The 26,644-nt window shown below is 36.3% G+C and overlaps 1 protein-coding gene across 1 annotated transcript; it reads right to left on the bottom strand.

The window, feature by feature from the left end:
- Positions 1–626: 626 nt before the first annotated feature.
- Positions 627–8,488, bottom strand: LOC116292979 (mu-type opioid receptor-like). The gene is made up of 2 exons (XM_031700349.2): positions 8,477–8,488; positions 627–3,778 (listed from the first exon to the last, which is right to left on the bottom strand). The coding sequence occupies exon 2, from the start codon at positions 3,767–3,769 to the stop codon at positions 2,651–2,653; it is 1,119 nt and encodes a 372-aa protein (XP_031556209.1). The 5' UTR covers positions 3,770–3,778; positions 8,477–8,488; the 3' UTR covers positions 627–2,650.
- Positions 8,489–26,644: the final 18,156 nt, after the last annotated feature.

Raw genomic sequence — 26,644 nt, 5'->3', positions numbered from 1 at the left:
TTCTCTAAATATACATGATGATGATGATGATGATGATGATTGTATTTGTTTATTTTATTCGTTTTTATTCATCTACCAATCTTGAAAAACTAAGATTTTTTACAACACAATAACTTACAAATTTCTCGGGCGCTGATTCGTCATTTTTTGATTTATCATCAATAAGAGGACAGACAGATAAAGCTGACGTCAACGAGCGCGCGCTCTTTCCGTTGGTTGTTTTGATCGCTAAAAATGAGAAGTTTTTATCGTTTTCGTTATTTTAAGAAACAAATAGGCATCAGCTTTTTATGTGTCTGTCCTCTAATTGACGATAAATTACGTCATCACATTGTCAAAATAGTATGCGGACGCCTCGTGGATCCACACTACTTTGACAATGTGATGACGCAATTTATCGTCAATTTAACCAATTGACATCAGATTTTTATGTGTCTGTCCTCTTATTGACAATAAATTGCGTCATCACATTGTCAGAGTAGTGTCGGCTACGCCTCGTGGATCCACACTACTTTGACAATGTGATGGCGAAATTTATTGTCAATAAGAGGACAGACACATGAAAATCTGATGTCAATTGATTTTTTACAATAACAAAAACGATAAAAACTTCTCATCTTTAGCGATCAAAACAACCAACGGAAAGAGCGCGCGCTCGTTGACGTCAGCTTTATCTGTCTGTCCTCTTATTGATGATAAAAAATAACCAATCAGCGCGCGAGAAATTTGTAAGTTATTGTAAAAAAGAGGACAGACACATAAAAAACTGATGTCTATTTGTTAAATTGCTAATTTTGGATACAATAATTAGTCAGTACTAAAACGTTATATTGTCACATATGAAGATATTTAACCATTAGACAAGTAGCCCGAATAGGATTCTTAGGAATCGCATCAAACAGGTAAAAATCCACTAAAGTCGTATTTTATCGATAATTATCCCAGATCCTTTATTTCTAGCATGCGCGGTAAGAAATAAAGGCGCTGCATGGGTATGAGATTGGAGCCTATTTATTTCGTCGCGCATGCGCAGAAAGAAATAAATGCTCTGGGTACGAGAAAGATGGCCGCTTAGAGATACAGATTTTATCCTCTCGCGTTGAGAACTCTTACTCGTTCGCTGTGCTCACAAGTAAAATAACACCGCAACTCTCAAAGATAAAATCCGTATCTCTGTGCGGGTAAATATGTAATATTCTCTATTTCATTTACATACTAAGCAACATATTGAAAAGGGAGTATCGCAAATTCCTATTCTCTAAACTGCTTTTTGAACCGTTATCTTATTGGTAAGAGAAAAAATTAAAGCCCGTTTGTCTCTCACTTTAAAATCACTCTTCCACTAAAATGTTTATCAGGGGCTCACTCTTCCACTCAATGTTTCAGGTGCTGTTCCAAACGTGTCTAATTGATGACCTCAGGTCTATTTTTTACATTAAAAGCTTCTATTCTACTTCCTGTAACCTTGGGTGCTTACCGTTTAAACCAATAAATCCATCCGGTTGGAAACTCGTTTGCCAATAAGAGAAGAGCGGGAAACTTTGACTACCAACAAATGGTACAGGCGTCTGCCCGAAGCACTAAGAAGAGCGGGAAAAGGATTACCTTAATCAGAATATAGAGTTTTCCAGAACTTTTTCGGATCGAAATGATATATGGCCACTTGAATTGTTTTCCCCACCGGAATATCCGGTAAAATGGTAAGCACCCCTCACCTTCCGTACTTCACGCTTATCATAAAATATAAAAATTGTATCATCAAATCTTCATCTTTACAGTTATGATTTAGAAGTCTTTATCTTAGCGGAAACAACTTTATGTGTAAATTTAATCACTTATAATTGATTGTGATTGGACCAGAGGAGTATGATTAAATTCCAAAATGTACTCTTTGGAGTACCAATTAAGTTGCTCAATTTTGTTAAGCGTATTATAAACAAAAAAACGCACAATCTTCTCATACAATTCGGAATTTATAGATACTCGTGATGTTTTTAAGGCTCGTCCAATTTGAGAACTTTCAATATCACTCGTACCTATAAATTCCGAATTGTACTTGAGATCGTGCTATTTCCTATACAAACTATGTCCTGTATATCAGCTGCCATACTTAAAACACATTTATCTTGAGATTTTAGAATTATTCAGTACAAGTAAAATTATATTGATAGGTTGCAAGCATTCCCAAAAGACAAAAACATGGGGGCCATTGTGGTACCGTTAACAATGGATGCTAATGAGAAATCTTTTGTTAAATGGTACCAACATGGCCGCGATGACGTAACTTGCAAACTTAGAATAGGTAATAAAAAAAGAAAGAAATAATCGTTTTTTCGTTTCTATCCGAATTACATATTCTATTTGTCATGGATCACTATCAGAATGATATTGAATCAACCCTCAGTCTATTTATCATGGATCACTATCAAACTGCTATTTCGTCCTGAGAAATCTTGAAGTTCATCTTATGAATCTGAGAGAGTCCGTTTTTAAGGAGTTGTGGATCTGACTTTTTGCAAAGTTTTTTGTTCGTCTTTATTCTCATTCGTTGACTTTAAAGCCTGTTTTCTTCCTTGTGGTTTTTGTTCGTTAATTTAGATTTTTCATTTTCTTGGTTTGTTTTCTCTTATAATTTCTTGTTTATTTATAGTCAGTGTTTTTTTTCTCTTCTGTTGAATGATGATTGGTTGGTCAGTGTTTCCACTGAACTTGCACGTCTTCCTACACGTAGACTCCGATTTGTTTTCCTGGATGTCAAGCTCGTAGATCTAACACGAGTCATTTCCAGCTGTACTCCTTCGTCGCTAGTGTCTGACTTCTTGTGAAAAAGTATACAAGCTCCTTCACGATAGCTTCTCAGAAAAATAAAATAAAGGCAAGGATTGACAGCTGCATTCGCATAAGCAAGAAACGGGCAAACAAAATAGGCAACTTCGATCGCTTGATTATCAAGTTCCTTTAAAGCAGACTTAGGGAGGACTACAGCTATAAGCAGAAAGAAGAAAAAGGGTCCCCAAAGTATGACAAAGGCAACGATGATAGAGATAGACATATAGAAGATCTTTCTGTTGCGACGCTGTCGAGAGAGCATTTGCGCGTTCGTAATTATCTTAGCCACATTTTTCGAGGCCTTCACGAGGTTGTACGCCATGATTGTGTAGATGACAATGATTGCAATCAAAGGTATACCAAATATTGCGAAGAAAGTACAAATGGCATAAGGAGGATAAACTGACGGGTTTAAGGAACACTTGAGCTTACCATTTTCACGTGTCACACTAAAAAAATATAAATAAGGAGAAAGAAAAATGGCAGCTGCAATCCACGTGAGGACAATTGATAAGGAAATTCTTTTGCCTGAGAATAAAGCATTTTTCAACATGGGGTACGCTACAACAAGCAGTCTCTCAGTGGCTATGATGACGAGACTTAAAGACGAAACAAATGGAGATATATCAATAAAAATATAGGTCAACTTGCAGAGTACGTTACCAAAGTCACCACCGATGGCCCATTCAGGATGTTGGAGCTTATAAATGTTAAATGGTAAAACAACGAGTGGAACTAGCAGGTCTGATACTGCCATGTTGACGATCAGATAGTTAAAATTGGTTTTCATTCTTTCGTAAGTTAATACGACAGCAATAACTAGAGTGTTGCCGAGCAGAGACCATAAAAGAAGAATACAGTACAAGGCGATCTTGGTAGGCTTTGTTATCGTAACCGTTGTTCTAAACGTATCATTCTCGGGAATTGAACTGTTGGCCATTGAATTATTCTGTAAATACCAAGGAAAACAGAACGTATATATTAACAGATAATGCGAACCTAAAACTTTCAGTCAGTCAGTCAGTACGCGTATTTTTATTTAAAACTAACCTTTCGTAGTTTATCTTTTGCTTATTCACATAGTGAAATTCTTTTGGCTTTAAACGGAACGTGCCTGATTTGAGTGTGGAGCCTTTTTAGTGCAATGGTACTCCACTTCAGTTTTTCTGGCAACTTTCACTTTTTTAGTCTGACCGCGATCAATTTTACTTTTTATCACTTTTTTCCACCGTCAACTGCTGAAGTCTTATGAAAGATGTAAGAAACATTAAAACGTCTGTACAATTCAAGTGTTTTACTATTCCGCGAACTCTCTTTAACCAGATAAATTACATGACAGCTTAGAAAGACCATTGGATTCATGGTGTTCTGTTGAATTACCGCGTCATTTGACCGAGTGAGTTCATGAAAGGAACGAACGACGAAAAGTCGAGAGGCGAAAGTACAACAGATAGATCGAAATCTTACTTGGGAGAACCATATATCTATGATATCTATAAAAAAAATTGCCTCTGGAATAAGCGCAATGAAACGCATAAGGTGCTTCGTTTCAAGTGAAATACTCCTACCAGTGTACAATGCCTTGGTACAACCCCATTTTAATTATTGCAGCATAGTGTGGGGAAACTGCAGCAAAGGTCTTTCTCGAGAACTACAGAAACTCCAAAACCGTGCTGCAAGAATAATTACCTTCTCAAACTATGATGTAGATACAGATGAAATATTTCAGTCATTAAATTGGAAAAAAATTATAGACCATCAGCGCAAGATTGACAAATGTATTTTCATGTATAAGACTTTGAATAGTCTGACACCAGATTGTCTCACCTCCAAACTTATTGAAAACAAATTAGCAGTACCGCAGCCCCATACAGAATACTTTAAAAGAAGTATTAGTTATAGCGGAGCTGTAATGTGGAATAATTTGCCATTACATATATGACAAGCATCATCATTGACAAGCTTTAAATCTCAAATACGTCACTCATTTTAGAACAATTAATACTGCTATTGCACGGCGTCCTGGTAGAGCAGGTTTTTATTTTAACTTCCTTCATTTCTTTTCCATTCATGATTGTTTCAAATTTTTATTTGTATTCGCATTTAATATTAGGCATATTTTAACTTTATTGTATTTAATCAGTTCCCTTGTAAATATATTTATATTTAATTATTGTGATTATCCTGAAGGACCCACCTTGGGTAAATAAAGTTCTCTTCTGTTCTCTTCTGTTCTCTTCTGTTCTCTTCTGTTCTCTTCTGTTCTCTTCAGTTCTCTTCTGTTCTCTTCAGTTCTCTTCTGTTCTCTTCTGTTCTCTTCTCTGCTCTGCTCTCATCTGCTCTCATCTCATCTGCTCTGCTCTGCTCTCATCTGCTCTCATCTGCTCTCATCTGCTCTCATCTGCTCTCATCTGCTCTCATCTGCTCTCATCTGCTCTCATCTGTTCTCATCTCATCTCATCTCATCTCATCTCATCTCATCTCATCTCATCTCATCTCATCTCATCTCATCTCATCTCATCTCATCTCATCTCATCTCATCTCTATATCTAACCGCAATCAATTTCGTTGGAATCTTTAAGTCATTTCTTCATAGACTTTATATCCTTTATATCTTTTTTCTGGTCTGCATTTTAGTTCTGGTCTGCGCGTAGTCCGTATGTGATCTGCAGTGTCATTGACCCAGTAAGTTGGTAAAGAGTCCAAAATCCCGAGGGGAGGACCCACGAAGGTAGAGGGAGCAGGGGGAAAGGGGGGGGGGGGGGGGGGGGAAGAATCATATAATCGTCCACACACCGACTGTGCAAAATGGAGGAACATAGGAAATCATTCAAAAACCCATCCACATAACTTAATAAATAAAAATATAATGAAAAAAAAATTCTGGCTCGGATCCTGGCTTGAATCTTAGGTCGAATTCTGGTTCAAATCCTGCCAGTGGCTTGAACATTGCTTGACTGCGAGAATAATAGGAAAGAGCCCGCGTGGTACTTAGACGCGCCTTTTAAGTACTTAAAAGTACTGCTACGTAACAGTATTCAAGCATCTACTATCCCGAATTCGCTTGACTGGTCACGAAACAATGGTTTCAAGTCGAGGTCGAACTTGACGAATAAAAGAATCAAGTTCAGTCTCGACTTCAAACCATTGTTTCGTGGTCAGTCAAGCGAATTCGGAATAGGTCTATTGATTGATCTGGATATGCGGATTTATATAGTTGGATTACCGGATCTAACAACAGTATAATGTTTCGATATGGGTGTCATTATGCTATCAGCATAATGTTCTGGGTTTTTTTGGTGGTCTGAAAATCCGCGATTTCAAGAGGAAAAAGAGACGCCTCAGTTTTCCAAATTTTTTTGATTTTCATTGGCTTTCGATTTTTTCGAGAGTATTCCCCAAAAAATGAACGAAGAAAATGAACAACTCCTGCAAAAACAAGGTTTCAGACATACGATGAATATTATGATCATTGGCACTTTATTTGTCATTTTAATGATTATAGGATTTCCATGATGCATACGATATCAGTATTGACATAGGGCCTGGTGTGCTCTGAATTAATATACTGCTATACTGTATTTTTTGCGGCCAGACCGAAAAAGTGAACGCGGCCAGAAGTCTGAAAAAGTGAATGCGGCCAGAAGTCTGAAAAAGTGAACGCGGCCAGAAGTCTGAAAAAGTGAACGCGGCCAGAAGTCTGAAAAAGTGAATGCGGCCAAACGGTTGCCAGAAAAAAGTGGAGTACCATGACGCTAAAAAGGCTCCGTAGGATTTGGGTTTAAAGCTCAGCCATCGATTCAAATTGTAAAATCACTTTGAAAAGATATATTTTTCGTAATCTTTATCATCTGATATGAGTTTTTTTTTTTTGAAAGTGTTGCGTAGAGAGTGTTTCAAGTGCGATAACATACTTCTCAAGGCCTGTTTCCAGTTTATAAATATTGAACCTTTTAAATAATAGAGATGGGTTTTGTCTTTATACTGATGTATATAACATCCAATAAGCATCTGGTACATCTATCTATGATTAACTAATCTATCCTTCAGGTTTTCGCTTTTTTAATAAAACAAATTAAATAAACACCGCACAAGATAGAAAAATATCTTACCTTTCTCAAGAGAAGATGAAAAACAATTACGCACGACTTTGTGTTAAGAAATTAGGATCTCCTTGCTTAACCAAGTGCAATCAACATTTGTCGCGCATCTCAGTCTACTTGCTATATTTAAACTTATAGTTACTTGATACCTGCGCTTGCGCTTGTGCCGTGAACCGACAGAATTGCACCTGTTATAGGCGTGGGCACGCATAGTGGCTTTCTTCGATGGAAATGTAGATAACAGTCTAAGAAGGAGTAATTAGAAGAGGACATATTTGACTGTCGGTGTGTCGGTTTCTGACATGATTGAAAATATTAAATTGAGTTCTTATAAAGGTGTGGAACTGAAATAGTTCAGTTTCTAATACTCTTTCTAATGTCAATGATCGATTTCATATAGTGATGAGGAGAGTAGATGAGACTGTTCGGTTGATGAATGGAGTTAACTGAAGTTCTTTTAGTGGCGTAAAATAGTTCGTTCACATGCAGCAATTAGCAAGTAGTTCATGCTGACACTAGTGCATTTAAGCTTTTCTAATAATTTAATAGAGTTTGAGCAAAGTTAATATCTAATGACTATGGTTTGAGTGAGAAAATGAATATACTTTTATGAATATAAATATAAGTTAAATATAGATAAGAGACCAAGATACTGTATTAACAAACACAATATGAAAGAATTAGCCTTAAGTTTCAAGCATGGACACTAAATTTTGGCATTTTGTAAAGTCCAATTTATCAGGCATGTTTGGAGACGTTTTTCGACTCGAAATTAAAAAAAAAAAAAAACGTTTTAATGCTGAATTTAGTGGAGGCTATATGCTGAGCTGTTATAGGATTGCACCGATGTTATAAAAAAGGTGAGGTAATTGGAGAGCTATATGATGTTTACAAACACGGGGACGCGTATGTCCCTATGGCACAGTCCCATGTCAGAGAAGTACAAACATCTAACCATCAACTATAGTCGAATTAATTGTCTATCAAAACGAAGTGGCAAAGCCATGGTGGCTTACGATCTTCTGTTAATGGCTTGTCTGTCAGATCGAGGTGTGGTCTGGATGGAAGAGCAAACATTAGAGCTTACATTTTAAAAATATAGGAACCCTCAATCAATTTTTTAATGTCTCCTCTAGCAAATTTTTTTTCCGAAAACTTAAAAATTTGCGATGATCGCGACTCTGCCGGTGTTAAAAACCGACAAAGGTTTTTTTTTCAGTTTTTTTGGAAAACATGCCAACGGGGGGCACTTTTATATAATTAATAAAGGCCTTCATTTGCATCGAGACGATTCGTGGTTCACTGTAAACAGTTTCACACCGTTCTGTATATCTAAAACCAATCTACTCTTGGTGATACAAGATTACCACAAAGTTCAATTTAGCGCAAGCTGTAACATAAAGCACAACACTAGATTTGGAGAAAAAAGTCTAGGTCACTTTACGACAAAAACCCACCGTTGTTATAGTAACCAATTTAACTTTGAGTAATAAAGATTTGGTTAAAATTAGGCAAAACAATAAGGAAAATATAAAAATATATACCTTAAGACTATTTCTTGCTGATCTTGAATGTTAGTGTTATGAGAGAGAAAATGAATGTTTTTACAGACTAAGCTAGACATCAGTTTTTTAATTACTATTTCTTATCGTATGAAAACAAGATAAAGAACGATCAATTAGTTATTGAAAATATCGATATAAGATTTCAGTAAGGCTGCCATCACGCACAAGTTTAGATGATGGTATGCTTTGAATTTACAAGTAAACTACTTAGCTCCTCCCATTAGCATGTACACCTATGGTTACACCCTAAACACTCTTTACCCCTTTGCTTAGTTATTTTACCACTATTCTTTTAAATCTTATGATATAATTATTCCTCGTAGACCTTTCTATACATTTACCATATATTCACATATTATCTTTGGTTTAAGTTATGTTTAGTTCTATGATTTTCACTCGTATTATTCTTAATAAGATATCACACTCAGGAATTTACTATTTCCATTAGCCAATCAAGGCACAGCGATAATATCATATTGATTGTAGAATGACACCTGTCATGAAGTTATTATAAATAGAGCTCATGTAATTAGTTTTAGTCAGAAGAGTGAAGAGAAAGTAGAATAAAGATCCCGAGTAGCTCTACCGAGAGCGGTCCATCCCATAACATTAGTATGTTAGATACTTGTAGGCCTTTAACGTGGTAGTCCTTCTTCTACGCTTAACCAACGGACGGGAAGTACTTCTGTAGAAAAGATATACCGTTATCTCAGTATATTCTGATAAAATTTAAATTAAACAGCAATAAAAGGGACCGCGGATCATATTTTGGACGGGGGGAGGGGGGAGCTAATCTAAAGGAAAGGAACGGAAATAAATATTTAAAGCGCTCTGCTATTCATGGCAGAAATACTAGAGGATCTGGAAGCCTAGACATTCCTCGCTGCTGGCTTTCAACGGGGCAAAGAGCTTTTTTATTCGGGGTTTAGTTAGCGAATGGAATAAACTAGGAAAGGACCTTCAAAGTAGCAAGGATATAAATACCTTTAAACGTGGCCTTTTTAAGAAAAATTTTAATTGGGAATAAGTTTTAATTTTATTATAAATTATTTATTATATTATAATTATAGATTTAATTTTATAGTTTGCTGTAAACATAATTTTATACCATATCATATTGTATGCTTATATTGTGGCTGAAAAGCCCTGTCGACGGAGTCTCAATAAAGTATGTATGTATGGAATGCCCCCACACCCTGAAAACTTTGGAATTGAAATGCAATTATCAGTGTCGTGCTTTTGAGGGGCAATTGTCTCTTTCACAGTTCCCTGCGCCATCTTGAAAGTTAGGAAAGCCTTTGCATCAAGGTAAGACGAACGGTAAGCTTGCAATGATAAAGACCTTTTTTTAACATCTATAGGACAATTATTCCCATGTCTCTATTATTGCAAACTCACTGTTCGTCTCGCTTCGATTCAAAGGCACGGCTACCTTTTAAGATGGCGCAGGGAACTGTGAAGGGGACTATTACAATATGTTTAAGTCATATCAAAGGTTTGGGCAAATCATATAACGCAAAATTATTTTTGGACATAAACGCGGCGAAGTGCGGTTCCTGAATAAGTATTGGATATCTATGTAAATACCTTTCTCACAAAGCGTGGGTGGTTTTAATTTGAATTGGTCGTAGCTGACACTAGAGAAAAACGTTTGCGCATGCGTGCATTTCTGCACGTTTTCTAAAAATTTTGAAGAGTTTGAGTGAGAAAATAAATGTTTATTTTCTAAAAGTACACAGAAAAGTTCGAGAGTATTGATGGGTTGCAAGCATTCCCAAGAGAGTTAAAAGACAAAAACATGGCGGCCATTGTGGTACCGTTAACAATGCATGCTAACGAGAAATCTTTTGTTAAATAGTACCAACATGGCTGCGATGACGTAACGTCAAACGAAGAATACTTTTGACAGATTAAGATACTGTCTTAACAAACACAATATGAAAGAATTAGCCTTAAGTTATGGCATTTTGTGAAGTCCAATTTATCAGGCATGATTGAAAGTCAAATTTACTTATGTTTTGACTAATTTGCATACGGATTCAGAGCATGCTCAGACGTTTTTCACTCATGTCCGTTTAGCTAGACTTCCTGATCATTATATATACATAACGTTGTTTCATAAATAACAAATATCTAACTGAAATGCAAAATTTAAGAACTCCCAAAATATCACGATATCAATATTTCTATGCCCTGATCTGATTCACGACGCGTCGAATACTTAAAACTTTAAAGTATCGGATATTAATAAATTCTATATTTTTTAATAATTATAATAACAAATTTAGATAATAATAATAGTAATAATATGATAATAATTCATATAGCGCTCAACCTATTAAAATATTCTAAAGCGCTCTACGAAATTTTTTTTTTTTTTTACTTTTAAAGTTCATTCTGGAAAACATTTTTTGGGTAATATTATTTCTCAGAGATATGAATGAACATATGGATACAGGTATTGTTTATTGTTGTATATACATTAATAGCAAATAAGGCTCTATGTCATTATATCTTATGCATCATGGAATTCTATATTCAACAAAATGACACCTAAAATGCCAAACCTTGTCTTTGCAAGATCAATATATCTTATGCATCATGGAGTTCTATATTCAACAAAATGACACCTAAAATGCCAAACCTTGTCTTTGCAAGATCAATATATCGTATGCATCAAGGAATTCTATATTCAACAAAATGACACTCAAAGTGCCAATGATCACAATATTTATCGTAAGTCTGAAAACTTGTTTTTGCAGGTGTTGTTCATTTTGAACCGGTTCCAAAGTATTTTGGGATTTTCCATTTTAGAAAATTAGCAGCGATTTGTTATCATTATCGCAGGTTTATGTTAACCATGGCAATCGAATTGATTTTTTTGGTTGATTTTTCAGTACAAATCTTTTTGCACTTCATTTTGAAACAAAAACTTTAGGTATTATCTCCATCATGTCATTTGAAATTTTATTTGAGTAGTTTTTATTGAAAACAAATGGAGCATTCTGGTGGAAGGTATGCTTCTTGTCATCCGTTCAGTCCACGGCAATGCTCAAAAATTTTGAGCATTCTGGTGGAAGGTATGCTTCTTGTCATCCGTTCAGTCCACGGCAATGCTCAAAAATTTTGAGCACTCTGATGGAAGGTCGTACTTCTTGTCATTCTGTCCATGGCAATGCTCAAAAATTTTGAGCACTCTGGTGGAAAAGAATGACCAAGCATTTTAAATAAAAGGTTTAGAAAGTAAACTTTTATATGGATAAACTATTATTGATGTGACAAATAATAGACCCTTCCACGTCTTTTTCAATTTTTCCACGACTTTTTCAACTTTTACATGGACTGGTTAAGATTCCACCGGAAAATGCTGGAAAAACAACCTCAATTATCGATTTACTGGTTTTACTAGCTTAAAATATTAAAACATGCACTACAATGATATGAAAAGATGAACATTTATTGAGTAAAACACAAAAAGCAGGAGTAAATTGAAAAGTGCAAATAAAACACTAAAATGCTAAGGTAAATCTCCAGGTTAAATAGTAAGCTAAGCGATAGTAAGCTAAATTAAACTAAAAAACGTTTCTCACAAGAACCGGTAGATTTCCGAAGTGCAGCACTACTGCCCAACTAAATTCTTTTATTCAAAAAAGGATATCTTTAAAACAATTCCGTCTTATTTAACTATATTTGCGAGAAAAACACACCTTTGTTTACATTATTATGCATGCATGGTGAACGAAGATCTTCCTTTTCAAATGATTATATTTCACTGGTATTCCATTCAATTTGCTTGATAAGGCCTTCTTTTGCTTCTGGTAAATGTCACGAATTCAATTTTACGATTAAAGTAGCTTTCAAGTATTGAAAAACGCTGCATTTTGCAGCTGATTTTCAACGATTTAGTCACCACTTACTTTGCAGATGATACAGAGGTCGATCACGAATTCAAGGAAAATCAGTTTTACTAGATTTTGTCTGTTAGCCAATCAAAAGCAGCGGCAGGCTCACGAATCAAACAACTGATAAAAACTGGTTTTTGAGTTGAAGATATTCAAACTAAAAACTGTGCAATGAAGCTCCACATTTACTACGAGTGATTACTGGAAAGTTTTGGTTCAAAAATCATCATTATCGATAGAAGGAAGTATGAAGGAGTTCAAGTGGCAAAGTCATAACAAAAAAACTGGTTTTGTGCTACATTTGGGGATGTAAACAAAGCGAAAATCATTGAACTTAAAACAAGAAACTTCCAGATGACAACTCAACTTTTATCGGAGAGAGTTTCGGAGGAATTTTATTTCAGGGACATTTCTTTTTTCTATTTTCATTGCGGTAAAAATATACGGTCCATGTAAAAACAAGACTCTTCATATAGATAACCAAATATCATTATGTAAAAAAGCAGTAAAAGTAAGATTATATTTTGCTTACCATTCTTTTTGAACCAGTTTCAAGTCTGTTTTGCAATGTTGATTTGTCCTTAAAAAGTTCGGAAATCTTCAAAATTTGGATTTTAATGAAAGACATCCAAGGTAAATTTCACTAAACCTAATATTTTATTGGATTATCTATAATTATCTTTCGTTTTTCAAGTAAAAATAACCAGGAATTCAAAGCGTAATTTTCGTAAACATCCAAATACACAAGTAATTTGTTTGCCTTGAGCATGCTCAAAAATTTTGAGCATTCCCATGGACATACATTGTATTTCTGTCTTAATTTTATGATGCCTTGAGTATGCTCAAAAATTTTGAGCACTCCCATGGACATACATTGTATTTCTGTCTTGATTTTATGGTGCCTTGAGTATGCTCAAAAATTTTGAGCACTCCCATGGACATACATCGTATTTCTGTCTTAATTTTATGATGCCTTGAGTATGCTCAAAAATTTTGAGCACTCCCATGGACATACATTGTATTTCTGTCTTAATTTTATGGTGCCTTGAGTATGCTCAAACATTTTGAGCCATGTGGTGGTAAAATTTATCATATAATGCCAAATAGCTTGTATAGCAGGATTTATACAGCTTGTTTAGTAATAAAAAAGCATACAGATGGACGTGAAGGATTAAAAGTGTTAATTTTATGCCAGTTTTAACATTGCATTTGCAAAAAACACTGAACCGTGTCTTCTCACACTGTTTTGTAATAACCATGGCAAGCGATCACTGAAAGACCATTCATTTTGTTTATCCTTATCCATGCCTTCATCATGTACATATTGTAAACACAGATATTTTGCGTGTTGATTAAAGTAAAGGAGAACCATACTTGCGTATTGTCTATTTATTGAAGTAGCTTCCAAAGTCCCTCTCTTAGGTTTTCAAACCAAAACAATTGAATTTTCGCTGAAGTTTGCTAGTGTTTGAAAAAATTGATAAACAACGAAAGGCAGTTCATCCATTGGCATGCTAGTTTGGCTAATAAAACCATTCTAATTCATTATTTTCTAAAATGGAAAATCCCAAAATACTTTGGAACCGGTTTTTGTTCGTTTATTTTTTTTTGGGAATACTCTCCAGCTGATTTGAGAAAAAATCGAAAGCAAAATGAAAACATTAAAAAAGTTAACCCAAAATTACTGTAGTCCTCTTCACAGTTTCCTCCGCCATCTTGAAAGGCACCCGTTCCTTTGCATCGAAGCGAGACCATCGATGAGCTTGCAATAATAGGCGGGACATTTGAATAATTGTCCAAGGTGCTAAAAAAAGGTCTCTATCATTGCAAGCTCCAATGTTCCATAAAGCGCATGCAATAAAACCATGAAATAAATACAAACTAGTTGATACTGACGAATAGTAGCTATTTAGGGATGAGGGCAAAAAATTGTCATCTCACGGGACCCGATTTAGGGGGGAGGGGTGGTGTTACCCGGTACCCACCACCTCTGGAAGTGAAATCTTAGATTTTGTCCTCAAATATCTGCAGAACTAAAAGCCAAATCACAGAAATGAATGGATTGTCTTTCTGCATGTGTGCTAAAAAACATATTTGTGTATAGAAATTGCCAGTATAAACCCCAAGTATCGCGCATTTGAACAGGTCTCTGAGGGGTGAAGGGGGTATGTACCAGTACCCACCACCTTAATTCATAAAATCGGATCCCTATTTTAGGCCATTGTTTTGACCTCGCCCCTTAGTGACTAAGACCAAGGTCAAACGTCGGTCTTCAAGAGCCGAACCTAATGACATCAAAGTAAAAACCGCTTAGTTATCCATTGTTTCAATTAGGTTCGGCTAATGTGAAGTTCGACGTTTGACCTGAGACTCAGTTGCTATCACCCAACAAGAACATTCATTCCACAAAGACACAAATGGTCTCTTGCGTATTTGTCTTTGTGTAATGAAAGTTATGGTTGATAGCGATAGCCTATTTAACAGAGTTCAGTATTACTACATTTATCATTATTATTTAATTAAAAAGTAAAACATGTTAATCATTTATTTTTCAAGAAGAAGGAAAGGATAAAATCCCAGTTTCCTTAAAGTTGATCATTGTTGAGCAGGGAAATGTACGACTTGCACTAACAGGCCACGTGACCTCATTCCCCTTAAAACGAGCAAATGAGTGAAAATGAACTCCAGAAATGAAAAGAGCACCTCAACTTTAGTAAGAGAACGAAGTTTCAGCTTGAAATGTTGACTATAGAAGAAATGACATTAAACATAAAGTCAAATTTTTTACAAGGATTTGTATGGGAAAAGTGTTGGCTGGTAAGCTTTGGCCATCCAGTGCATTTTCCCATACAAATCCTTATAAAACATTTGATGTCATATCTAATGCCATTTCTCTTTTTTCGCTTATTATGAGCTGAAACTCTGCCTCCCTTCTAATAGAGCCGAGATGCTCTTTTCATATTTCTGTTTTTTTATTTTGACAAAACTGCTCGTTTTAAGGGAAGGGTCGCGTGACCTGTTAGTGCAAGTCGTCCAATACATGTACAGCGACCAGTTGTTCATTTTTCCAGGTGTAATATGTTTGTTTGGTCGGCTTCCTGATACTTCCAGTGACCATGAAGTGGTATTGGAGTGCTGATCGTACCATAAAGAAATCATACTCAAAGAAAGAACAGTTTTTCCCCTGTGTATACATACATCGACCAGGTGATTTGGAATCTAAGCGAGCAAGGCATTATTTTATTGACGTCGCAGCGAAAATTTCCAAGTATTTTCTATTATCTCATGTGAAAACAAAATATCAGATTTTACAACAACAACAACAAAAATGCTATTTCTAAAAGATATTTGGCGAATCTTTCCGCGGTAAGTTTTATTTATTTTCTTTATTTTCGAGTAAAAGCTGTCATTTATCTAGCCGAAAACCTGGAACTAGGATTGGCCAATTCCATCCGGCACTGAATGAGAGAAGCGAAATCACCCGGAAACTGAAACACAATTTATAATATATATATGACGGTCGTTAATTTTAATATAAATTAAAGCTTATTAATATTCCAAAGAGAATAGAAATTGAAACTCGAAAGGAGACATATAGTATAATGTTCAAAAAAAATCCCCACTCTTATACGTCATCTCTAGCCAATCAGCACGTATGATTACGACCACTGATCAGGATCTCCTCGAAAATAACGACATTGTGGATGATGGCCTTGGTGAGCCCAAAGATGAGCACTAGTTTGCGTCGAACTACTAACGTAGCGAAATCTAATCCTTTGCGATTGGACGTTGCCTTGGTTATAGGAGAATGCCATCATTTCTGATTGGACATCGCGCTGGTTACCATTGAAAACTGTCATCATTTGTGATTGGTTTTCGCGCTGGTTGCCATGGGAGACTGCCATCATTTTTGATTGGACATCGCTTTGGTTACCAAGGGAGACTGCCATCATTTGTGCTTGCATTTCGCGCTGGTTGCCATGGGAGACTGCCGCCCTTTTAGATTGGGTGTATTGATGGTTTCCATGGGAGACTGCCATCTTCAGTTCTGATTGGACATCGTTTTGGTTGCCATGAAAAACTGCCATTCTTTTTGATTGGACGTTGTGGTACACTCCATTAGTCAGGTTACTTGGCGCTCTCAGAGAAGGTTCTCCTAACACTTCATTCTTCAAAGTCCAACAGTTTTTCGAGCCGTCGTGATCAGTCCTGGTTGTACGACAGAACCACTTGCGAGTTGTGAGCGTATGCCTTATAGTGTTCTGGAACAACATCCATTAATAAAGATAAAGATCTGTTAATAAAATTCTGTAAAGGCAAGTCGTATGCCAAGTTTTAGCCTAATATTCAACTGCTTTTGAAAGACGATCATAATTCGAGGGGGCGGGGGAGGGGGGGGAGGGCAGTAAGCTATCACACACCTTCCACCCACTTTTTGCATCCTGATCTTTCTTGTTTTGAATGCCAGGCACATGAATAATGAACCAAGCGTAGATTTCATTTAGAGGCATTTTCATGTCAGGAGAAGACAATATGGCCTTGCTGATCCAATGTGCACATGATCCAGTTTTCCACGGCCAGTTGGTGCCTGCTTTTGGGAGGGAAACTGGGCTCGAACTGCTGTCAATCTAAAACGAACACGATAAATTTAAAAATCAAACATTAATCTTCAAATTTGATCGAACCCTCTGAAACAACCCCTGGGCTGGTCGAAGTCAGGACACGGCTAAATTACAAATTGAACCCTGAAACAGCCTCTGGGCTGATCTAAGTTAGGGCACAGCTAACTTGCAGATTTAGCCCTGAAACAACCTCTGGACTGATGTTAGCCAGCCAGGGAACAGCTAACTTACAGTTCTCATAGTACTGAACTTTTTAACATCTAGGTTGGTTAAGTCAGGGCAAGGCTAACTTAACAGATCGAATTGGAATTAAGCCTCTCAGGCTTTGCAGTGAAAGAAAAACTAGGAAACCCCTCGAAAAACCATCGAGTCCAAAGAGAGACCCAACAAGCTGCACTCAAATTTCCTACATCCCAGAGGTGCGAGGCGAGTGCTCTATCGCTACTATTTTCTTGACAACTGTCTGGCTATTAACTTTATTTCTCTGAATCAATTAATAAGTGATTGACTGACTTATCACGGCAATCTCTGTATTGGTTTTTTTAAAAGTGTATACCTACTATCGAACGTTCGACGGAGTTCATGAGCATATACGCGCGTTCAAAAACTGGTGAAATATAACAAAAGCCTTTAAAATTTCCGGGGCGTGGGAATTCTACTGGGAAAACGGACACAATTGTGATTGGTTCTCTATTGTTTAGCCAAGAACCATGAATAGCCCCAGCTATGAGTAGTACTGGGTTAAAAGTTTGAAAGTCTTTGATATCTTGTTGATTTACCTGTTAGGACATGGCACTGCTATCGTCCATGTTTTTTGGTGTCGGCGTGTTTGGATTGCTCTTGGCATCTTCTCTGGAAAACTCGTCGTTTGAGATCTTTCCCACTTTTCAATTATAAACAATAACGAATAGGAATTAATTCAGTATTTTGTAGCAAAACTGTGGGGTAATTATTTTACTGTTTTGAAGGTATAGACTACATCTCAGTACCCATACTACAAACGGGAGTTTTTAAAACTGTTTTCGGTGACCGAAAACTCGTGCCTTCTTCTTATGAACGCGGCATGGACGCGCCAAAAGCTTCGTGCCTTCTCCAAATAAAAATATATAGGTACATATAAGTAAGATTTAATTACCGAGAACGGAGGCAATAAGCCATATACATTGACCTCGCATTTATAATAAGGGTTATAACAAAAATAAAGCCTAGTGAATAACAAAGAAAACCGTGTCAACTGAGAAATAATATAGACAAATGAGAGGTTTGATCAATGAAAATCTCTCACCTTCCATAGCTGTAGTTTTTGCGTATGTTGCTAGAGTTCAGTTTGTCCAACTTAAGGAAGAACGTCTCCCTTTCCAGATCGGTAATGAGCTTGTCTTGTTGTGTTACTTCTTTTAAAAGAGAGAAGCCATACAATCTGACTATCCGACCGACCCTCACATGGCCATATATGTAAAGATAACGTCAGAAAACGTAAAGACGATGGGCGCGTCCTTTGAAAAATAACTAGGTGCCGCTTGTTTGTTATCTTTGAGATGGAAGCTCCTTTTGCAGTGGCTCTGACCTGGGCAACTACTAATTAAAAGAAGAATAACTTGGAATAACCTGCTTTTTCTTGCCAGGATTATACTTGCCCATTACGCCCATTTGTAGATAACTAGGTGCCGCTTGTTTGTGATCTTAGATGGAAGCTCTTCAGTCTTTTGGTGCTGGCCCTGACCTAGACCACTCCTATAGCTAAAGACGAATAACTTGGAATAACCTGCTTTTTCTTGCCAGGATTATACTTGTTTTATTTTGCTTTATTAAATATTAACCTTTGATATAATGTCTTCCTTCCTTCCTTCCTTCCTTCCTTCCTTCCTTCGTTCAACTAATAGGAAAAACCTGTTTTGTGCCAGTATTAAAGCGCAAACACTAATTTGTAAAACAGTACCTATTTCGTGTTAAATAGCACTATAACTAAACAATAGAAAACAAAGGGTTTAATGGTGTTTTATGGTGTTTGTTTTCCTTCCTTCCTTCCTTCTCTTAACTCCTTTTTCTTGTCCAAACTGAATAAGTGGGACGACCACGAAACCACCACAACAGCAACAATTAGTAAACGAACCGTGTAAGGTAAAACAAGAGGTAAAATCAACATCGCCCGTTCCTAGATATATTGATAGGTATAGATAGAGTAAACGCGAGTAAACCCAGAAAACTAAAGCTAAACGAATACCGACGAACTGATTGCAATTCTCAGTTGTTTGTAAATTGATGTTCATTTGGTTACAAGAAGAAAAAAAATTTCTTACTTCTATATCATCCACTATAGACTACCAAGAGAATGGAATTGGAATGTGTCTTAAACCGCATAACGTGAAAACGCAGCCAGGGGGTGCATGGGCTCATTTTAGGGATTATTTTGGTGTTATAGTCTTAGTAAATTTCGTATGCTACGCGTAGCTAGTTCAGGTGCTCTTTTATACGTGATCATCAAATGATCATCCCAAATGGGGACACTGGAGATCAATTAATTTCGCTAGTAATGACTGGAATGATCTGAAGCATGAAATAAGGGAAGCTAGGGATATTACAACTTTAAAGAAGCTTATAAAGGGGGAGGGGATTTAATTATTGTAAGATAGTTTTCACATTAAGAGTTTTTGAATCATTTTGACCTTTAATAGTGTTTTCCTGCTACTAGCATGGTTGATTTGAGGGAGGGTATTTTTAATATTAATAAATTTTAATATTTATATCTAGATTTTCTTACTCCTTTACATTTATTTATTATTAAATTAGTTTTATTTATACGGCAGGACCCTATTGTAAAACACATTATGTGAAGTAGGCTTCCTGAATAGAGATTGATTATTATTTTTATCACATGATCGGAACTGAGTTGATATACAGGCGAATCCAGGATCATCCCTCAAGTAATATAAATGAATAAATGACCAATCAATAAAAAACCATGGTTTAAATAAGGAAAATGAGGTTGAATTTTTACCCAGTGCTAAGAAATTACTACTGACAAGTAATAAACATCACTGAACGAACATTAACTGGTTTTTCCTGGTCTTTCCTGGTCTTTCCTGGTCTTTCCTGGTCTTTCCTGGTCGTAGAACTCAGTAGACTTTGGGCGTACGGCTTGTACGCAAGCGTCTTTCATTCCAGTAAAATAGAAGTTGGGTGTGTCCAGTGAATGCCAAGGAATGAGACTTCGTTGCACTCGTCAAAAGGAGTCGAAAAATTAAAAAATAAAGACGAATGGGAGTGTTTAATCGTCATACCGAGAATGAGTGAAAAATCCAATTAAAGTTGATTTGATTTTGAAGGACTAAATCGGAAAAGGATAATTGAATTGGCAGTCCAAGATTTGAAATGATAAAGATGTTTCTTATTTACTGACGTAGGCGATCGAGACATCATAACTTGATAAACTGGTCAATCTAAAACTATCAACTATGACCTTCTTAAAAGACCTAGCCGGCAAACCTTTGTAAGATCGACAGCAAGAATGGTCAAACAACATAAATGTATTGACAAAAGGCGCTCAAATTTCTGTTGTACATTTGGCATAACGTTAAATGGTTCGATTATGGACGAATGAAGGCGTAGACTGACGTTTCGGACGTTAGTCCTTCGTCGGAGTAAATGACTCCGACGAAGGACTGGTACTAACGTCCGAAACGTCAGTTTACTATCTTTCGTACCTACGGTGATAAAATTTAATTGATTGATTGATTGACTTTAAGGACGTTTGAGGGCAAATCCGTTTCCCAGTTTTTTCCCTTCAAACTTCGCATGGTGATAATCGATGGGTAGCAAGCATTCCCAAGAGAGTCAAAAGACAAAAACATGGCGGCCATTGTGTTGCCATTAACAATGGATGCTAATGAGAAATCTTTATTAATTGGCATCAACATGGCCACGACGTGACGTAACGTGCAATCGAAGAAAAGTTCATAATAGACGTTTAATATGAGGAAATAAAAAATGGGGTCACCGAACTCACTTAGAAGTAAGATGACATCTAAGTGTAGCCTCAGTTTATAATTGCTTGCGCGCAATTCATAAAATAGTGCTTTAATTTTTTCTTAGAAAAACTAAATGGATTGCTGAACGTTTCTTGAAATAAATCATACTTATTTTCTATAATCATACTTAATATAATACTGCATTAAAGACTTACCTACCAGGTCACGGTATCTCGTGTGGTCACGGCCGATCCAGTTTGGTAACGGTATCCAGTGTGGTAACGGTATCCAGTTTGGTAACGGTATCCAGTGTGATAACGGTATCCAGTGTGGTAACGATATCCTTTGTGGTCACGGTATCCCTTGAGGTCACGGACCCTGGGCATCGCTCGATGATCCACTATTAGCTGCGACTTGACCATCATCGATCACGGTTCATGGTCTCTTTACTTCTTTGATAATGGAGAAGGACCACCATAAATAGTAGATTTTTATGTATAAAATAGACTGACCATGACAGAATGAAAGAGAAACACTTACCAAAGATGAAGAGGAGCTGCGTTATTATTGTATATCGAGACATTCTGCGTTGAAATTTCAGCCGAGGCTTAAAAATAGAATAGAATAGAAATTTATTTGTCAAAATCTGAAAAGCTGGGAAGAAAGAAAGGAAAGACGGAAATAGGATAATAAAAAATGGCCTTTTCAGAAAGAAATTGAAATCTTAATGATACTTTTGTAACAACCCTCTAGGCTGATGAAGGTCAAGCCAGGGGGAGTAAGTGCGCGCATAGTGCAGTTTTCGTATGACTGTGAAAAATTCACGGCACGAACACGGCCATGACACGGCAAGGGATACGCCAGACCAATCACATTGCACGAGAATTTACTCTCCATCCAATCAAATACCCGGAACACGGCATAAACACGGCGTGGACACGGTCACGCCAAGGTCACGGCAATGCCAGACCAATCATCATTGCGCGTAAAAAAAACACAGCCAATTAAAATTCTAGAAAGTATCACGGTCACGGCAGCTCACGCTTACGGCACTGAGCTTTTCACAGTCATACGAAAACTGCACTATTGGCGCGAAACAGGGCGGGAAACTATCCCGCAAAATCCACAGGAACTCCATCAGTATATACCATGGAGAGCATGAAGTAGCGGCTAAAGTAACGGCTTTTCAAACGTAAAATTTCTCTAAAATTTATTGTGGGGGAAAAAAAGAAGAAATGGAAAGTTGAAATTTGGGGGCGAATATTCATTATCTGTATGTCAGAGTAGTAAGGGTAATCGTTTTGAGTGAATTCATTATGAGAGGGATTCAGTATATGAGTGCCGGGGATTAATTTTGAATATTCTCTCTTTGAAAGAGCCATGATATCATACTAACTACGATAGCTATGGTTTATAACTCATCCTTGAAGCAGAAATTACTTGCCAATGTGTGATAGTCACAAAGCCATACGAGCGAAGAAAACAATGAAAATAAGAATTGTACTCTGTTGACTGACTTCGAGCAAGTATTTGAACCACGCTAAACAATATTTGAAGACATTAAACATACCTAGGAAAGCATTGAGAAAGTGTCATTTGTGGTCTCTTCGTAAAATATTATTCCTTCTGTTATCATGAAGTATTTAATGAATCCAAAAAAGCTCGAATGTCCCAATGTCAGTCAGTGCAGCTAGCGGGCAGAGAAGGTCACTTTGGCTTCGGCTCGGCTTCGGGAATTCTTCGGAAGACTTTGCGTAATTTGACCGACCACAGAAAGCCCAAACTATGTTTTCCAGTATTTCTATTTTATTTTTATTAAAAGGGCTAAAACGACTAAAACTCGTTTTATTATTATTTTTATTGATCCTTGTGTCTTTTCTTTAAAATATTCATAAGAAAAATTTCCTTTTAGCTTTTTGTTCATCTTATTATTACGAGGAGTTTTAAAAGTTTGTGTTTGGGGTTCCTGTGGATATAAATTTCAAAATGGCGGTCGCCATGTGTGCAAGAGTTGGTCGCGCTTTTACTACAAAAATATCCATGTTAGAGCAAAGAATTCTTATGAATTTTACAGCGCTAAATGTTGAGTATGCTGCACTTCCCATCATGGGCAATTTTGGTAGCTACCAAGTGGAAGAAAGACAAGAAAATGAAAGTTTTTTGTGGATGGCTGTTCCTAAGAGGAAGACAACCCCTTCAAAAAAGAAGTTAAGACATCGTCATAAATGGCTTAAGAACAGAACTGACATTGAAGTTTGTGTTGTTTGTGGGAATAATAAGCTAGTCGGCCATCTTTGTGGACACTGCCTTGAAAAGATCAATGAAGATACTCGACAACACAGGAAAATCAACCGCGAAGATGAAAAACACTGGCCTATTCCAGAAATACTAAAGAAGTTTCGTCTATACTGATGTCCAACGTCTCTGCCTAAGACAAAGAAAAACAAAGAATTTGGAGTTGTTATAACGGTCTCTGCTATAAAATATTTAGAATATGAACCATCGGTTTTGATTTTTTTAATCCCGCTGAAATTCAGGTTTATAAGGGAGAAGAGAACACTGAAGGTTAGAGTTGATGTTGCTATGATTGTAGGGTTGTAATTCAGTGTTAAAACTCAAAAGCTAAAGAAATTAATCAATCAACTTTGTATGATAAAGATGCGTTTTACTGGTAGACATGTTGGATATGTCATGTCTTAATTTTTCTGTGGAACCAAATCATTTTGATGTAAATGCTATCAGGACAAGAAAACAGCTTTTGTCAAAATAGATAGCTTAATGCCCTATAGTATTACATGTTTAAAATAAAATTTTGGCTGAAACGTGTGTGCAATAGCATCATGAGACAAGTTCCACGAGGGTGTTGCACAGCAAAATTTAATCCTGTGACTGTTCATGACATAAGTTTTGGTTGAATGATTAGAAAGCTGTTCTACTTTTGTGTAACACCCCAGTGAAACTTGTCTTGCAATGCCATTGCATATACTGATTTCAATGAAGTTAGTCACCAAAAACCTAGAAAGCTGAGGTTACTGAGGATCATGGGAAATATTTCATATTCAACAAGTAAACTTTTGTTGATACAAACTGCAGCTTGAGGATGCTCAGGAGAGGTGAGACTATAACTGGTAAAAGATGTGCAAGTACATCAACAGTTATTAAGCAGTTAAAACATGTAAAATGTATCTACCCATTATCCTTGTCGGCCTCACCTTTATAGCTTTTCAGGAGACTAACTTTATGGAAATGAGTATATAAGTTTGAGCTAAAAGTTTCAATGTGTAACAGGACCCTTAGACCCTCAAAATAAATTCTTAAAGGATGATCCTCCCCTCCAATAAAAAAACGTGCCTTCCTTATGCAGGCCAGGTAAACTACTGACCAAGGTGTTGATTAGCCTGGAATTCCACCCATGTCGTGCAGAACAGATCAATGTTCAAGTTCCTAAGGCAATCATCAGGTAGCAACTGTCTGATAAAATAAAGGATTGGTTATTGCTAAGCCTGCATCTATTGAGTTTTGGGTGCCCACAGCTGGTTGATACAGTATGCCCAAAAGAAGCATAAGAGTCACACCAGGGCATAGCCAAGCACAATTAGCTCTTTTTATTGCTGAACTCTTGAATCAGAGGATAGTTTTGTTCGACTTTATCCATTGTTATATGACGTTGACCATGCACAGTCAAGGAAAAGTTGCTCCATTTGTTCATAGTATTAGGGAATATAGAAGTTTTTTTCTCTATAAAATTGTTCTAAGATGATTATTATTTGTCAATTATTCCTATATGATTAATATTTATTATTTATTGAAAATGAAATTGCCCTTTTTGATGCTTTCTTATTTATCATCTAGTAACTTACCTGTATCTGCACAGAAATATTTATCCGCATGGTTTGACCAACGAATGATATATATTGATCCAGGGTTGGTTCACCATCCCTTCTCACAACATAAATTTTGCACTCACATTTTCAAAATTTTAATTTGCACTCACATAAAATCAGTCCCCCACTTTCATTCTGCCATATGCATCTTTTGCTGTAGCTTGGCATAAAGAACAAAACTGATCATAATTCAGAAGGGGAGGGGGATTCAGCTTTTTTATGGCAACTACATGCACCAAGTCTGCACGTGCCCTCTTCCCTCTCAAATACCATCTAAATCCAGCCAACTGGCTCAACCGAAACACTTTTCCTTAAAAGGAGTGGTCAATGCTTAGCATGCATATATCCAGTTGCGTATGCATGCCAGCCAGCTAGCTCAACTGGAACACTTTTCCATATACTGTTACATAAAAATCAAAGGCAAAAACTTATTAGGGGGTTATTCACTCACTTTATTGGCAAAATTAAAGAACATCAAAAATATCACTGTTCAAACACCATAATAAATTATTATTATACTAAAAATCTCTAGATAAATTGCATTTCAGTATTTGAGTATACAGTTGGAACATTAAAGCGTATAATGTCATCATTATCACCGTATGTATTATTGGTATGCACTGATTAAGACTGACGATTAAGACAGGGAAATTGCATGGGCAATATACTAGCTATTGTCATTCCAATCTCGAGCCAAGAGTGTTACGATTTTGGTCATTATGCTCACACCGAAGCAGGAAGGCACTGACACCCATACTGACCTTACCTACTGACACCCATTTTCAGGTTAAATATAGTTTACTCTTATAAACTAGTATATACTAACTGTTACCCACAAGCTTTTGATACCATTAACATATATATTCTACGAAAAATATTTGTTTCTGATTATGGTTGATTGGTTCTCAATTTTCTCGTATTCAGTGCAAATAATTGCACTCTGCAATTAATGATTGTAATTTATAGTAATAGTACGTACTGAGTGGAGTGCAATTTGATCTTATTCCTTGATATGATTGGTCAGAAAAAATGTCTCTTTTTTGATTGGCTTAATTCAGAGATGATCATTTTTAACCAATCAGATCACAGAAATCACCAGTGATGTCAAATGGATATAATTAAATAACTACTTGCATGAACGTCTGAATAGTAAACAAATTTTCTTGCCCATTTATATAAATAGAAAATACTAATAAAAATCTAGTGAACTACAGTTTTTCTAGTATTCAATTTGACCTTAGATTAATGATTGTTTTGACAACTAATAATAATGATAAAAAGGTAAATTATACACAGTGAAAAGATGAAAAGACATTTCGGACGCTAGTCCTTCGTCGGAGTACTTATTAATAAATTTTAGCACATTTTAAATTTTGATTGTCACTGATTTATAAAGGTGTGGCTGTAACTAAAAATATTAGAACCAAATCTGGGATATTGTACCAGCAGCCACACTCTTATAACTATACACGGATTCAACAACTATAACTTAATATTAAGTAAACATATACCATAGTAAAATACGTTAAGAAGAACATATCATTAAACATTTTTATGAAAAAACGCTGCATGCAATATATTAACTACGTTTAAGCTAGTGATACAATAGCAGTACTATAAATAATAATACAATGTAGTACTATAAAAGCTGCAGTACAAATCCCAAATTCCTGGCCTTAAATGAACAATATAACTACATTTCTACATTTAAGCTAGTGATATGATTATTACTAGCTATGTACTTAAATATATTTTAGTTATCAACTATTTA

Source organism: Actinia tenebrosa, unplaced genomic scaffold, assembly GCF_029948245.1.
Source record: "Actinia tenebrosa isolate PJP-AT-01 unplaced genomic scaffold, QUT_ActTen_1.0 PGA_scaffold11__36_contigs__length_13525064, whole genome shotgun sequence".
Lineage (NCBI taxonomy): Eukaryota > Metazoa > Cnidaria > Anthozoa > Actiniaria > Actiniidae > Actinia > Actinia tenebrosa.
The sequence above is the reverse complement of the archived record's forward strand: the minus strand, read 5'-3'. Positions and strand labels throughout refer to the sequence as shown.